Source organism: Orcinus orca, chromosome 15 (assembly GCF_937001465.1).
Source record: "Orcinus orca chromosome 15, mOrcOrc1.1, whole genome shotgun sequence".
Classification (NCBI taxonomy): domain Eukaryota; kingdom Metazoa; phylum Chordata; class Mammalia; order Artiodactyla; family Delphinidae; genus Orcinus; species Orcinus orca.
Window position 1 is genome coordinate 64,049,208 of NC_064573.1, and position 16,391 is coordinate 64,065,598.

General features: G+C 54.6%; 2 protein-coding genes across 3 annotated transcripts; both read right to left on the reverse strand.

Moving 5' to 3' along the window:
* Positions 1-1,729: 1,729 nt before the first annotated feature.
* On the reverse strand, positions 1,730-10,298 carry ZNF70 (zinc finger protein 70). 2 transcript variants are annotated; one of them, XM_004276036.4, is made up of 2 exons: positions 10,175-10,298; positions 1,730-7,109 (listed from the first exon to the last, which is right to left on the reverse strand). In XM_004276036.4, the coding sequence occupies exon 2, from the start codon at positions 7,044-7,046 to the stop codon at positions 5,712-5,714; it is 1,335 nt and encodes a 444-aa protein (XP_004276084.1). In that variant the 5' UTR covers positions 7,047-7,109; positions 10,175-10,298; the 3' UTR covers positions 1,730-5,711. The 2 variants fall into 2 exon arrangements, with proteins under 2 accessions (XP_004276084.1, XP_033295533.1); XM_033439642.2 differs by lacking the exon at positions 10,175-10,298 and adding an exon at positions 7,821-8,198.
* A 1,019-nt stretch (positions 10,299-11,317) lies between these two features.
* Positions 11,318-16,384, reverse strand: LOC101289336 (V-set pre-B cell surrogate light chain 3). Its single transcript, XM_004276086.4, has 2 exons — positions 12,718-16,384; positions 11,318-11,968 (listed from the first exon to the last, which is right to left on the reverse strand). Exons 1-2 carry the CDS (start codon positions 12,764-12,766, stop codon positions 11,652-11,654), a joined length of 366 nt encoding a protein of 121 aa, XP_004276134.1. The 5' UTR covers positions 12,767-16,384; the 3' UTR covers positions 11,318-11,651.
* Between the last annotated feature and the right edge of the window lie 7 nt (positions 16,385-16,391).

A 16,391-nucleotide genomic window follows, 5' to 3' on the forward strand; every position in this document is an offset into this window, starting at 1 on the left:
CGTTGGGAATGCGGATGGGCCGCCGTCAGGAGGTAGAGGCTCCAGTTCATAAAACCCCATGAGGCCCCACCAGCCTCCAGGAGGGGAACTGGCCCCCTCACCACCTCCGACCTCGTGTCCAGGACAGCTCTTCGCTCTGGGGGTGCCTGTGGTCCCGGGAGAAGACCAGTCCAGAGCCATGCAGTGCTGCTGCTCCCTCTTCCAGATGAGGCCACGTGAGGATTATGTAGGGAGCGCATTCGTTTGTGGCTGCTCATGACCCCCTCTCAGTTCTGGGGTCCAGGAGCTGGAAGACCCAAGTGAGGGCTGGGGAGGACAGAGGTGCTCCTGTCATCTCTGCGAGAAGAGCTGGCCTGGCTGAGGGTGGCAGCACAGGGAGCAGGGATTGAAAGGTGTGGGGAGAGCCTTTCAAGCTGGTGCTCTGGACCCCAGAGGGCAGAGACCTCCCAGCGAGCAGGAGCCGAGGAAGGTGAGTGACAGAGGAAGATGCCCACCAGGGCAGATGGGGGCGGGGGGTGGGACATGGGAGGGTCTCCAGCACACGGCCCCACCGGCATCCTGGCCACTGGGAGATCGTCTGGCCTGTGGTGCAGGAGGGATGGTCCATCTCAAGACACCGCACTCCACACTCCCCAGGCCACCTCCTGACTGGGTTTCCTAGTTATCAGATACTGAAGAGGGGGTTCCCCCAAAAGAAGGGGGGTGCCTTTCCCCACCCCCTGTAAGGTGGGTGTCAGTCGATGGCAAATACATCCAGACATGTGTGATGCTGGCGAGCATCTGCTTGGCCCCAAGAGCAGAGCGACTCTGAGCAGAGAGGCCATTTGGTTTCCACCTCGGCCCGTGGTGACTGAACCCACCGTGGCCTCTAAGAAGTCCCGGCAGCAGCAGGCTGGGGCTCCAGCATCACATCTGAACTGTTCCTCCCCATGGCTGCCGGTAGATCTGACACTAAACCACTGCACCTGTGGTAAACCACTGGCCTCGGGTTCCCACCTGCAACAGGAGTGGCCAGAGTGACCACCTTCTGGAGCCTCTGCCTCTACCACGGGAGGAGTCAGGGGAGAAAGGGGAAAGTTGAGGGGACCATCCTGGGACAGACAGGTGATGGGGAGAGGGGCACAAGATCAGGGTCCCCACCTCTCTTTCACATGACTGTGTGGGTTCCCTCAGGGAGGGTGGGCCTGACGTCTAGCTCTTTGCTGCATCGCATATTATTTCTAAAAAGTAAAGCACAATGTAGTGTTCTAAGTTATGTTGAACAAACTTTGGGATTAAGAGGAACAGAAAATCAAAGGAATATTTCACAATACTGAGAGCGTAATAATCACCTACACCTTCAGTTTTCCACACAGGTTTGCACTCCTTAGTCTTCCAAGCCCCATGGGGCTGTGAGGTAACATCATTCCTCCACATCACAGCCAAGGACACTGAAGCGAGAGGATGTGGCTGCAAGAGGGGTTCAGGACAGAGCCTGGCACTGATGAAGACCAGGAGGAGCAGGTGTGCCCAATGGCAGACCTCTAGTCTACCCAGAAGTGATGCTCTACACGTGGATAATAACTCATAGAGACGGCGGTGGGGGGGAGATGAGCATGACCTTTTGGGGTTAAATGAGTTAATATATATTAAAATATTAAGATGAAGATAATTTATGCCTTACTCTAAACAATAATGTTAATAATAGAACTTATATGAGAAGAATTACAGAAAGAATCAGAAAACAAAATCCAACAATTTGCTGTTTATAAGTTACAGATATATAGCAAAATATGTACACAAATTTTAAAAATAAAATGCCGAGCTAAATAAACTCTCATGCAAATGCAAATTCAAAAAAAGCAAGGGGCTTCCGTTATGATATTTGGAAAAGAGAAGTTGAAGCTAGAAGCATTAAAAGAGGCAAAGAGGGCACTAAAAGGCACAGTTTTTCGATATGTCACTATTAAACATATATGCCCCAAACATGGTAATTACTTGATCATTTGTACCCTGCCTATTTCTTAAGAAGATAACTGCACGACTCACAAAGCAACAACATACATAAAAAAGAAACAGAAATTAAAGCAAAATAGAAATACGTAAAGAAAAAAACACACAAAATCAGACTGTGATTTGACTAGGTAAATGAGTGTTCTTTCCTACTCTGGGGTCACAGAGCCCTTCCAAAATGTAGTGAGTGCTACAGACCCCCCTCCCAGAATAATTTATGCACGCACATATCCACACAGCTTTGTTCAATGCCCGGCATCCATGACCTCTGAAACCCCTGCATGCTCATGGACTCCCAGGCAGTCCTTGGACCCCAGGTTAAGAACTCTGAAGTAAAGTTAGAGAGAGTATGGATTTGAATAAAGTAACATAAAAACTGATTTAACAAATAGAACTGATGAAGTAAAAACACATTTCTTGAGAGTACACAAATGTCTTATAAAAACTGATAATATATTCAGGTCCAGAGAAGTTCTATGGACACTTAGAAATGCTGACACCACTACGTACCATAAGAAGTAAAAGCCATAACCTCAGCAGTCATCACTGGGAAATATTAAATTAATAATAACAATAATAATAGTTGGGCCAAAGGGAAAGTCCTAAGGACAACAGCAAAAGACAACACATGTCAACATTACGGAGTGCAGAAAAAGCTCTAACTGTAAGAAAAAAATCATAGGCTAAAGTACCCCCATTTACTAGAAATATTAAAAATGATTAACTGTATCTAAATAATCTTAAGAAATGTAAAGTATTAAGTCAAAAAAAAAAAGAAAGAAAAGAGCAGAATACATGTACTTTGACAAACAATTCAATCAGTAAACAGAACCAAGAACTGGAGCTTTGCAACACTCAACAACTAAAAGAAGGAAAAAATGTAAGACAATAAAACAAAAACAAACAACTAAACTCAAGGATGATTAAAATATTACCAAGATGATCTCTTATAACATCACACTGTTTGAGAACCTAAATAAATGAAAAGATTTAAAAATACAGGGCTTCCCTGGTGGCGCAATGGTTGAGTGTCAGCCTGCCGATGCAGGGGATGCAGGTTCGTGCCCCGGTCCAGGAAGATCCCACATGCCGTGGAGCGGCTGGGCCCGTGAACCATGGCCGCTGAGCCTGAGTGTCCGGAGCCTGTGCTCCGCAACGAGAGAGGCCACAACAGTGAGAGGCCCGTGTACCGCAAAAAGTAAAAATAAAAAAAATAAAAAAATAAAAATACATAAGAAATCAGTGAAAGAATTTGAACTGAAAGAACAAGGTTTTGCTCACACTTCCTACAAAGAAAGTACCTGCCTGGTCTGACCATGGTTTTGTAAGAGTCTGTCAACCCTTCAGAAAGGGGGTCTTAATCTCCATGTTACATAGTCAAAAGGAAGAAAGGGGAATGTGGGGGAGGAAAAGAAAAAGTGCATATTCAAAAATGTGAGAACAGCATAAATGAGCTGAGAAGCTGGGTGTGAGTGGGGTGCATCTGGGTGTGGTGGGAACACCGAGACGCTTGCTCGCGCGGGTAACCCAGGCTGGCTAAAATGGGGGTTTACGTGCAGAAGACCCCTGAAGGTTGGTTTTAAGGAGAGTGGTGACATGTGCAAAGTGATGCCTGAAAAGAAAAATTTGGCTGGTGCAGTGTGCAGGGACAGACATCAAAGGTAGGAAGCAGACAACTGGCAAGGCTGAGGCCGAATGCGGGGACAGCAGGGGGTGAGGAGGTAGATCTTGGGGGGATAATGTCCCACCTGCACTGAGCAGGGGTGTCAGTACTCTCACTGGTGACCGAAGACCATCCGTGCAGGCTGCCTGCAGACAGTGCCTGGCACTGCCCGGTCGGGCTGGTCCACCTGCTCATGCAGAGGCTCTGCTGGGGCCTGGAGAGCTGGTTCAATGCTCCACAGACTCACACAGCAGAGAGGAGCTGGACAGAGCCGATCTTCCCAGCCCAACAGACCTGTCGTTTTAGCATCTCTGACCTACCAAGTTCCACTTAAGAAGTAACCACTATGGCTTTCCCATTTTCATTCATCTGAACTATACACAGCTGCCCAGCTGAGCTTCTCATAAGCTGAAATAACTAGTGTGATCATGATGGGTTCGTGGGATTTCAGCCAGAGACTCAGAAAGCTTCAAAATAGCTCTGACTGCGAACTCCCCACACTAGCTCTGAGGAGCCCGGGGAGCCAGAACTAAAGATCCTCGTGGACACACAAAGGCCTGGGACAAACGCTTACCAACCAGCCAGACACGGCACTGCCTGAGCCCATCCCTGGGGTGGTGGGCAGAGGTCTGAGACAGGATGGCCACCTTCAAGCTCTGCTCTGGACGATGCCATCTGGGAGATGCTGGGGCTGCCTGGGAGCCAGCATGGGCTCACAGCCTGCTATGCAGGGGAACCTTCTAATCACCTGGGGAGCTTTAAAAACATGCCACTGTCGGAGCCCCACCTCTGGGGATGCCCAACTGAACTGGTCAGGGCAGGACGCAGACAATGGTCCCCATTAAACAACCCCCAGTGGGGAGGACAGAGAGAAGGACAGGACGCAGACACACTGCTGCTGCGGGGATGGCGTGCAGGAAGTGTCCTGCCCAGGGCGCCGCGCCCAGGGCGCCGCACCCAGGACACAAGCTGGAGGGAGGGAGGGAGGGAAAGCCTGGCTGAAGGGGGGGGCCCTGCCATGTCGGGAACCAGACAGGGATGCACCTCCCCTGCAGGTGGGGCAGCAGTCACTGTGGGTCTCCATCCTCAATCGCCAGCTGACAAAGTACATTCATGCGTGGTCCCACTCTGAACAGGAGCCTTGCGCCAGCCCTTAGGGGAATGTGGCCAGTCCCAATATGCCCACCTCACGGAAGGGGTCACCAAGGTGAGGGAGGGGCCAGAACTGGAACTTGAACCCAGACCTGACCGAATCACCTTCTATCCCCTTGCACTGGAGGGTGGAGGGGAGGCTGCAAAGCACCGACCAGAGACGGGCCCCGATGATGTCCAAGGCACACTGTGGTTGGGGCCCTAGGTCTGGTGGAGGGTTACCTCCAGGTGGGCAGTGAGCCTTTGCCCGGGCTGAGCCAGAGCCAGGCTGCACCTTCCTCTGGCCTCCAGGACCACGCCTCCACCTCCTGGAAGAGCTGCCGGCCAGAACCGCCCTCAGCTAACCCACGTCAAGGGCTGAGAGAGCACAAGGGGGCCTCACCCCCACACCCAGGATGAGTCCTCCAGACCCTCCCTCTGCTCTGTCACCTGAGCTGGCCGTCCCCACCAGTGCCCGAGGTGGGCTGCTGACGCGTCTACTTTGGATCCATTTTCCTTCAGTTGATTGGACCGCGAACACGGTTACTTCTTCTAAAAGTGCCTGATGTTAGAGCTCATCTGACATTTTCATGGGTTTAACTCCACTTTCTCCCTCTGACGTTTATTCTTCTTCTGGATTCTGGAAAAAGCGAATAGAGGGCAAAACTAAACCCCATTGGGTCACAGGTGAGCACGAGACAACTGAGAGCCAGCTGTGCCCTGGCGCCCTGGCCCTTGGCCTCCCTCCCCACCCTACCCAGTCCCCCTGCTGGGCCAGGGCCGCAGACGGGGGGCCGGACCCTGCCACCAGGGTGGGTGGGCATTTCCAGGAGGCACTGGTCTGGGGAGGCGGGCAGGCCTCACAGATGAGCGGGGGGCCAGGCTCCAGCTGGCAGAGGCGCGGGCCGTGGCGCCAGCCCCTCCTCTAGAGCTTGTCCCCCGCATGGACCTTCTGGTGGCGGATGAGGTGCGAGCTGCCCCGGAAGGCCTTGCCGCAGCGGTTGCACTCGTAGGGCCTCTCCCGCGTGTGGGTCTTGTAGTGCTCGATGAGGGCCGAGCGGTGCCGGAAGGCCTTGCCGCACTCATTACACACGTAGGGCTTCCGGCCCGTGTGGATGCGCTGGTGCTGGATGAGGGCCGAGCTATGGCAGAAGGCCTTGCCGCACTGGCCACACTCGTAGGGCTTTTCGCCGGTGTGGATGCGCTGGTGCTCAATGAGCGAGGAGCTCTGGCTGAAGGCCTTGCCGCACTTGTGGCACTTGTAAGGCTTCTCGCCCGTGTGCGTCTTGCGGTGCTCGATGAGGTTGGAGCTCTGGCTGAAGGCCTTCCCGCACTCCTCGCATGCATAAGGCTTCTTGCCTGTGTGGATCCTCTGGTGCCGGATGAGGTGGGACCGGTGGCAGAAGGCCTTCCCACAGAGTTCGCACTCGTGCGGTTTCTTCAGCGTGTGGATCTTCCGGTGCTGGCTCAGGCCCGAACTCTGGTTGAAGGATTTCCCGCACTCCTTACATTGATAGGGCTTCTCCCCGGTGTGGATGCGCTCGTGCTTCCGGAGGCTCGAGCTCCGACTGAAGTCCTTGCCGCACTCCCTGCACGCGTACGGCCTCTTCCCGGTGTGGGTCTTCTGGTGTTGCGCGAGTGCAGAGCTCTGGCGGAAGGCCTTGCCACACTCCCTGCACTCGTAGGGCTTCTCCCCCGTGTGGATGGCCTGGTGCCGCAGCAGGTGTGAGCTCTGGCTGAAGGCCTTGCCGCACTCACAGCACTCGTAGGGCTTCTCCCCCGTGTGGATCACCAGGTGCCTGAGCAGGTGTGAGCTCTGGCTGAAGGCCTTGCCGCACTCGCGACACGCGTAGGGCTTGGCTGGCTGTGCAGTCCTGTGAGGCCCCTCGGGTCCCGAGTCCCCCCTGCCCGCCGTCTCCCCATCGGGCTTACCAGACGCTTCCTCGCTGTGGGTTATCTGGCACATACTCAGGTCTGATTTCTGGAAGAAGGTTGGGCTGGACGGCTCATCGTCCTGGGGTCTGTCTCCTGGGGGGATGCTCTGGTGCTGGATGGGGCTTGAGCACAGACTGATATTCCCCTCATAATCGTCCTGCTCCCCCAGAGGGATCTCCTTGTAGATGACAGCCATCTGTGCTAAACCCCTTTCCTGAAGAAAAGGGTCCCCCGGGTCCTCCTCCGGGAAAAGGTTTGTCTGCATCTCCAACCCATCCTCAAACACGAAGGCCTCACCCAGCTTGGCTGCCGGGGGAATATCCATTGTGGGTCCGGGCTCACCCCTAGTGACTGTTTCTCTTTGGGACACACTTACTGCTCTCAGATTCTGAAAAGAAAACAAGAGACACTGTCAAGTCAGCAAGTCAAGCACCTAGTAGGTGCCAGAGTCTAAGGCAGATATAACCAAAGACACAATCTTGCCCTTGAGATGGTCCTTACTGAGTTAAGAGACAAGTCTGACTTACCAGAAACAACTGCAAGGAAGACAGACAGTCAGACAATGACACACTGTGGTGTCCAGACTCTAAAGGCTCAGGATGTCCAGAAAGGTGGGCAAGGACAGGAAGTGGAGACATTCTGAAAAAGGGGCAAGACTCCAGCTACCAGAGGAGGTTGGGGCTGGGGTCTTGTTGGGAAACAGAGAGCACACTCCTACGGTTGGTCGCCTGCAGGCCTCCAGCCCAGAGCCCCAGCCAGAGCCCTGGGAGTCAGCCCTTCTCATTCCCGCCGGCACACCCCGTCCTGTCCACTTCCCGTTTTTACTGAAGGGGGTCTCTCCCTCTCTCCTCGCTGCCACTGGGCAGCTCAGGCCTCCGTGTGACTCGCCTCCCCGCTGGCTGCCTACCTCCAGCTTCCCCCCTCACCCCAGCCCGTTCTTTACGTGGATGCCAAGGTCAAACGCCCAAAACACAGTCCTGATCGTGGCATCCCCCTTCTCAGGAGCTTGCAGCAGCCCAAGTCCTCCACACCCGGCCATGTGGCCCTGTCGCCTGCTTCTCCTTCCACACATCCCCAAACTTCCAGCTCCACCACTCACACATGCTGCTGTTTCCTCCTCCTGACTGGTCCCCACTCTTCTCACATGGCCACTTGCTCATCCTTCCAGACTCAGTTCAAATGTCCCCTCTTCCCTGCACCCTCAGACTCTGACAATCTTGGGCACGTGGCCTTGGTGACCGTGGAGCACGGGGCATATGTCCATCACAGCACTCACCACCTGGAAGGCAAATGTCATGGCAGGACTTTCCCCACCACCGCCTGCGAGCTCCCCAAGGGCAAATCCGGGGCTCCGCCATATTGGAATCCCCAGCTCCCAGCACAGCCACTCAATCATTACACACACATTTATTGAATAAATAAATGATTGAATGGAGGAAAAGTTATTTGTGTTTGTGTTAGAACTGCTTACCACACTTTTATTTTATTTTGCCAAAAGCACTCTTTATTCAAATAAGTCAATTACCTAGGAGATATGAATAAATGAAACATACAAAAAGCAGAGCTGCTCCGGTCGAAGGGGGTATTTTCAGAGGGACAAGGAAGGAGGCTAGAACACCCCACTCAGCCCCCCAACCCACTGTGGGGGCCCAGAGGGAGCCCTGCAGGACCCCATCCACAAACTGCTATGCAACCTCCAGGGAAACTCTTCAGGTACCATAATGATGACAACTCGAGTTTATTGAGCAACTACTGTGTGCAAGGCACAGCTACACCTTTTACAAGCATATCTCATGTACTCCTCAGGACTCCATACAAAGGTACTATCATCCTTACACTGAAGTCAGAGAGGAACTGCCTCAAAAAGACATACTAAATTAATCAGAATAGTCATGATGGAAATCATTCCTATTTGGAATTTTTTTTTTAATGCATTTTCAGCCAGTAGAAAGGCCAGGTGTGAAAAAAAGCACAGAACTGCAATATCCTCAAGAAGCCTGTGTCAGACTGCCCTGGTGGTGCAGTGGTTGAGAATCCACCTGCCAATGCAGGGGTCGTAGGTTCAAGCCCTGGTCCGGGAAGATCCCACATGCCGCAGAGCAACTAAGCCCGTGTGCCACAACTACTGAAGCCCCCACACCACAACTACTGAAGCACACGTGCCTAGAGCCCGTGCTCTGCAACAAAAGAAGCCACCGCAATGAGAGATCAGTGCACCTCAACGAAGAGTAGCCCCCACTCGCGGCAACTAGAGAAAGCCCGTGCACAGCAACAAAGACCCAATGCAACCATAAATAAATAAATAAAATTTTTTTTTTTTTTTAAAAGCCTGTGATCACTCCCACTCCTCTTCACAACCACGGTCTCCACTCCCCCCCGCCTCACCCGACCTCCTCAAACCTCACGTCCCATTTTCACCCTGGTCCACCCCTTCCCCATCTAGCTTAGACTACAGTGGGTCTAACTATGGGCATCACTTCAACCAGCTCGCTGACCAGCATCACATTCCTCACCTCCCTGCCCTGCCACTAACTACCCACCTCCTCTGCCAGCTCCTCCTAAGATGCTGAATGTTGCCAAGGAAAATCATACGACTGTGTCTGGCATGGAGACAAACTTCAAGTTTCCAATTTCAGCTGGGACTTCAGCTCCAGCATCTAATGACCTCCTTACAGCCAAGCCCTCTCTTCTGGGTCCTCACTTCCTCCCCCCTCTGGAAGGCCTCCCCAAGACATCCCTCTCAAAACCCTTCATTTCAGAGACTGCAAATTGGCACTCTGGGGATCCTGCCACAGACACATTGTGTTTGACTCTCAAAGAGCCAGGCTTTTCCTTTTTGTTTGACTTAGCTGCCAATATTTAAAACTCAGTAGGTTTTCTCATGAAAAACTGGACGATGTGACAATACGAGCCCACCCTTCACTAACCCACCTTGCTGGCCAACCTACCCCACTCCCACGCCCCACTTCATCCCCTTGGTTTCTTTCCCCCCCCTAATTTTCATGCCCTCTGACCCCTCTTTCTCTGTATCTGGATATTGTGCCTCCACCCACCTGCTAAATCCTGGTGTTTCCGAGGTTCCCTTCTCGGGGGTTTTCCATTCCCACTATGTACCAGCTACACGCTGAAGTCTCCACTGTGTTGAAAAACTTAGCGATACTTTATCTGTGACCAACGATGTTTTAAATATTTTGGGACCGAAAATCCAAATGTCTGGAACCCCACACTTCCCACCTCTCTCTGGTCTTCCCCGGCTCCTCCTGCCTACGTCACTCCATCCTCCTGGGACCCCCAGGGCCTGGGCACCCGGCCGACCCTCGGGCCAGTCAGGGCCTCCTGGCTGGAGGCCAGCGAGCGGCCGCGGACCCGCACCTGCTTCCACGGACGGGGGCCGCCCACACCTACGCCACCGGAGGGAGAGGTGGCCACACTGGCTGCCGCGGAGCCACTCACCTAGGCCGGGGCGGGGCCGCTCACCTGAGCGGGGGCGGGGCCGCGGGCGAGCAGGGCGGGGCCGCACCTCAGCTGCTCCTGCCCGCGGCCGTGGCCTCGCTCGGCTGCGGCTGCTGACGCGGAGCCCGCGGCGGCCCGAGAGCCCGAGCCCCGCCCCCTCCCCCGGCACTTCCGGGACCGCTCTAGGCCGCTCGGAGGCCAGTGTCTCGCTGGTCCCGCCGCGCAGTACGCGTCTTCGCCTGGACGCCGGGATCCGGGTCGCAGGACTGGGGTCGGGAGGGGCCGTCCAGTCGACTCAGGGCTCCGGGCCGTCCCCGAGCGCGTCCCGGCTGGGCGGGCGTTGGTGGGAGCGCAGAGGAGGAAACTGAGGCCGGGAGGGGCGGCCGGCTCCTGGGCACCTGTCCTGGGGGTGGGGCCGGCCAGAGGCCTTGAGGCGGCTGTGTCCCCGGGAGAAGGGCAGGTGCGCTCAGGGCTGCGGAGCCCGTTACCCCGCGCAGGCCCGGGGTCCTGCTGCGATTCCCCCTCCCTTCCTGGGTAGCTCTGGTCCTGCTTGCTCACCTCGTCCCCGCAGAGACAAATGAGAAGAGCCCGGAGAGGGCCCAGGAGATGGCTGGGAGCCTAGGCGGGACCCTCTGTGGACCCCACCTCTGCATCTGAGGGATGGCCTCCGTTCAGGTGGCGCCTGTTAGGGGAACCGGGAGGGAAGCGGGGTGTGTTCTTCAGCCCCCGACCCCCCTCCCAGAGCTCACTTCTGCTTCTGGTGGCAAGACTTGCCCCTCTACCCAAGGATGGCTGCTGCCCATTCTCCCCCTGCCATCTGCCCACCTGTCTTCAGCACCTTCCGTCCTGGCCCTCAGGTGCCTCCTAGCCCCATCCAGGAGTAGGCAGGGGCTCCTAGGGACCCAGTCCACTGACCCCGTGTGTGTTGGACCACAACCAGCCATGCAGAGCTGGGACCAGCAAGGGCTGGTTATTTTTTGTCTCACTCCAGCTCCTCCAGTCACAGGAAGGCAAGAGCCACCATTCTGAGCCCCCTGGGGGCTGGTAGGGAGGTGGGGCCCCACCCAAGGGTCTCAGGTGCTTCCCCTTATGCAAAAATCCCCAGAATCCCTACCCCCACACTCCCAGACCAACCATAGTCACTTTTTCTTTTTCTTTTTTTTATTTTTTTAATTGAGCTTTTTTTTTTTAACATCTTTATTGGGGTATAATTGCTTTACAATGGTGTGTTAGTTTCTGCTTTATAACGAAGTGAATCAGTTATACATATACATATGTTCCCATATCTCTTCCCTCTTGCGTCTCACAGTCACTTTTTCAGCCAGGATCTCATGGCCCTCAGAATAGTTATTGTTGACATGTTGATTATTAACCCATTTTACAAAGGAGGAAAATCAAGGCTCAGAGAAAGGGAGGGTCCCAAGGTCAGGAGCATAAGTGGGAGGCAGACAGAAGGCACTCATCCCACACCCCACCCCTAGGGTATGTAGCCCACGGAGCAGTAATAATCCGCAGCGTCTTCAGGCTGCACGGGGCTGATGGTCAGGATGCAGGCATTATGGGCTGCATCCGTGGCTGCCGAGAAGCGGTCAGGGATGTCAGGGGGGCGGTGGTTGTCCTCCTCTGAGCGGTAGTGGAGGAGCAAGCGGGGGGCGCTGCCTGCCCGCTGCTGATACCAAGACACGCCGTAGTCCCCGACCGTGGCATAGCGGGGGCTGAGCATGCAGGAGAGTTGGGCCACTTGGCCTGGGAAGACCAGCAGTGTGTCCGGCTGGGTGAGGGTTGGCTGGGAGGCTGAGAGAGACAGACACACTCAGGTCTTGCCTGGGCCCCTTCCTTCCTGCCCCTGCCCCACAAAGTCTTGGTCAGACTCCCAGGAGAATCCTCTCCCAAAAGCTCACAGCCCGGTGCCACGGGATCGTCACTGGGTGGGGCACAGAGCTGGCGACCCCTAAGCCCCCATTAGTGTCATGTTCCCAAGGAGCCATGTTCAGCTAAGGATCTAGAGTTCAGAGGGTGTGCTGGTGGTCTCTGGGCTGCCCACCCTCATCCCTTGCCCTTCAGACCCCTATCACTTTGGTCACACTGGCTTGTCCAAACCCTGGCTACAGACTGATGACCCCCCAAGAAGCCTCCTGGGCTGTTACTACCCATTGGCTCAGCCTCCGGCCACTGGCTGCTGAAGAACCTTCTCAGGGTTAGCTTGTCCCTGAGGCCCTGTGGGGTAGGAACCAGCCCACACCAGCTTCCCCTCTGAAAAACTCAAAAGGTGATGAGTCTCTGAGACCCCCAAGAGTCAGAGTCCAAAGGGACCCTAGCAATCTGCTCATTCACAAATGGGGAAACTGAGGCCCACACAGAGAAGTGACTTGCCTCAAGTCTGGGGCAGGGCCACCTGTGGCTGGTTCTCCTCTCCACCTCAAGGACCCTTCCAAAACCTTCCCCACTGACCACATGGATTTGCTTCCTTACAGGGGGCTTCCAGAGCCAGTGTGCTGTCTCCCACTCCACCCCTGGGTGAGCAAGGCCCAGGGAGGGCTCACCTGCTAGGAGGACCCCAGTCAGAAGGAGGGCCAGATGCTGACAGGCCATGGCCAGAGGCAGGGAGGCAGGTGGGAGTCGCTTGTTGGGCTTGCGCTGGGCGTGCTCCAGGTGCTTCAGGGCACACTGGGGAGGCTGCTGGACCACGACAGAGCATGCAAATCAGCCCACTGACACGGTGGGAGGGTGGTGCTGGGGCCCAGCAGCCAGACCTTATCTTCCCAAACGTCAGCATTCCAGCCGCACAGGGCCTTCTTGAGAACAGAAGCCCGGAAATCCACATGTGCAGTTAGAGCAGGTGGCTGCTCTTCACTGAGGTATAACTCATACGGTCAAGTGCACAAATCTTACATGTATGGCTCAATGATTTTATATATATATCCCTGCAGCCTCTACCCAGACCAAGATTTAGAACTTTTCCATCACCCCAGAAGGCTCCCTCATTCGCCTCCCCTGCCAGTAACGCCCTCTTAGCCCCCAAAAGTAACCAAGTGGGACTCTGGTTAATCAGTTTTGCTGTAGAACGTCAGCTATAAATGGAGTGATAGTGTGTCCTCTTTTGTTTCTGCTTCTTTTGTTAAACATTATGAGTCATCCGTGTGTGCAGCAATGTTTAATTCGTTGTCACAGCTGTGTGTAAGCCACTGTGTGGATAGCCACAGTTAGTTTATCCATCTCCTGTTACTAGCCATTCGGGTGCTTTCATCTTTGGCTATTTCAAGGAGAACTGCTGCGAGCATTCCTGCCTGTGTCGTTGGTGCACCTGAGCTCTGGTTTCTGCTGGACAGACACCCAGGACAGGGAACGTTTCCGTTTAGTGTTGTGTTTTTTTTGGCCGCATCGCACCACGCAGCATGCGGGATCTTAGTTCCCCAACCAGGGATCGAACCCGTGCTCCCTGCAGTGGAAGTGCAGAGTCCTAACCACTGGACCACCAGGGAAGTCCCCTTTCTGTTTAGTTTTAGTAGATACCGCCAGGGTTCCCGACATGGTTGTGCCTATCTGCACTCCTGTTGTGGGCAAGAGAGTTTGCCAAACCGAGGGGAGCTGACTTTGGTTGGGATTCAACCCGCGTTGGGATTCAAACCTGAATCCCAGATCCTCCTCCTCTTGACTGCACAACTTCAGCCAAGTTCCCCTCTCTGTGCCTCAGTTTCCTCATCTGGAAACAAAAGACGAGCATTGTGCCAGTCCAAGTGTTGTGAAGATGCAAAGATAGGACTTTGTGGGAGTTCCTTGGTTGCCTAGTGGTTAGGATTCTGGGCTTTCATTGCGTGGCCTGGGTTCAACCCCTGGTAAGGGAACTGAGATCCCACAAGCTGCATGTTGCAGCCAGAAAAAAAAAAAGAAAAACAAAAACAAAAACATAGATAGGACTTTGTGTGTATTAATCATGCCTTTTATATTCTCTATCCTGATGCTTTGACATCTGGGGCCTTGCTGACCTTGGAGGGACAGGCCTTCCCAGGGTCAGCCAGTTCCTAGAGACAGTAACACTTTTCAAATGCAAACCAACCATTCCTGAGTCCACACTCCCCTGACCACCTCCCCTACGGGGCTCTCTCATTGGGCCACTGCCCTCCTGCCCTGTCACCCAGGACAAGTAAGTACCAGACAACCAGGGACGGTTCCTGTGCCCCAGAGCATGAAGTTATTCCAAACAGCCAACCCTGAGCCTGCTCACCCCACCTCACTGTTCCTTCCCTCAGAAACCACAATAGAGGCTCCCGCCCAGAGTTCCCCCTCTCTCTCTGCCTCCTGACCAGCCCTGGTGCTTTCCCATGTGGCCTCCCGCACCATGGGGTGTCATGCCTCCTCCACTTGGGAATCTCCTGATCTGCTGGCCTTACCAAATACCTAAAAAATAATAAAACAAGTTAAAGCAGTGTGCTCTCGTTACTTTGTAGCCTTGAGAGCTCGCTTGGGGAAGGTTACAAAGCTCCCACTGTGGGTCCCACTCCAGTCCTAACACCTCCTTAGAGCACCTCCATGACACTCAAGACAAAAGATCCCTCCTCAGTGGCACTAAAGACAAACCCCTCGGAAAACAGAGGGGTGGTCATTGGAGCTGAGGGTCCAGGCCGGGAGTTCCATTCCTTCCAGAATCTGGCTGCAGCCACTCCTGGGCTGTGTTCTGCAGGACACGGGTCCCCAGATTTTGGAAGAAAGTGCCCTGCCTGTAAGTTTGGGAAACCGCTGCCCCAGGGCTTTCCCCAGTGCTGCCTCTGAGCGCCTGCTGCAGGCTGAGCACCCAGGTAGCACTCAAAAGGGTTAATTGCGTTCCGTCCTCATGCTAGCTAACTTGCCCGTGGTGCTGTGAGCGGTGCGAGTGGTGCCGTGAGCGGTGCCTCTCACTGCTTTACAGGTGTGAGCACTGAGGCAAGTCCTGTCCAGAGGCAGAGTGATGCTGATGAGCTGCGGGGAGCATCTGGGCCTCCTCCTGCCTCCTGCCTTGAGCTCTGCCTGCAGAGGGTGGATGAATAGTGTAATCACCGGGGAGCAGTGGCAGGGCAGCTAAGAAGGAGGTATCCTGACCCGCCATGAGTCCAGAGGCCCAACCACAACCAGACGGAAAGAGGGGCAATGCAAACGCTGCCCACGCTGGAAAACAATGGCAGTTTCTTACAAAGTTAAACATACTCTCCCCAGAGGACCCAGCAATCCCTCTTGCTGAGGTTTACAGTAGAGAAATGGAAACGTCTCTTCATCCAGAGACCTGCTGGTGAGTGTCTGTACTGGCTTTACTCATAATCACCCAAAACGGGAAACAATCCAAACAGCAGCAGGTGAGTGGATCCACAGACCGTGGCACCTCCAGGTAGTGGGACCCTCCCGGGTGATGAAAGGAAAGACCCATTGACACCGGTTGACTATTGACTACCCCGTGAATCCTGCACGCATGGAGCTAGGTGAAAGCAGCCGCACCTGTAAGGCTCCGCACTGTCTGCTGCTTCCCTCTCTGGGACGCGACAGTCTGGAAGAGGTGGGGGCAGGGAACACTGCAGTGCTTGCCAGGGGCTGGGGTGACCACAAAGGGGCATGAAGGAATTTGGGAGAGTGATGGAAATGTTGTGTATCCAGACTGGTGGTGGTTCTGTGAGACTTGTCACAACTGGAAAACACTCAAAAGTGTTTTGTTCACTCAAAAGTGAATTTTACTGTCTGTAAACCATAACTCAATAAACTTGACTAAGAAAGGAAAGAAACAAGGACAGAAGAGAGGGAGGCTGGGAGTGAGCCCAGGGCAGGGGGCCTTGAGTTGATAGGGAGCCTGTGAGGTTGGTGAGGATCCCGCTTCTGCTACAGCCACGCCAGCACCCCACCCCTAGGAATCTCCCCTGCTTTCAGCCTGGAAGCTCTGTCTCTACTGGTGAGGGGATGTGGTCTCTGGACATCCCTGGGCGCTGAGGCTCCAGCCCCCACTAGAGCCCTGCGTCAGGGAATGTCCGGACCCTCCCCAGAGCCCGTTACTGGGATACTGGGGGGAAGGCATTTCCTGCTTAGACCTCTTGGCAGCTCCAACTCCCATGGAGACCCGCTTGGAAGCTGGGAGGACCTGAGTCTTCTCTGTACTCTGATCTAGCTAGCGGGAGGAAGAGGAGGCCAAGGCTCCTGGACTAGCTGCAAGGACCCCCTGGGCTGGTGGAGCCCAGCCCCAAGGGCGGCTGAGCGGGGA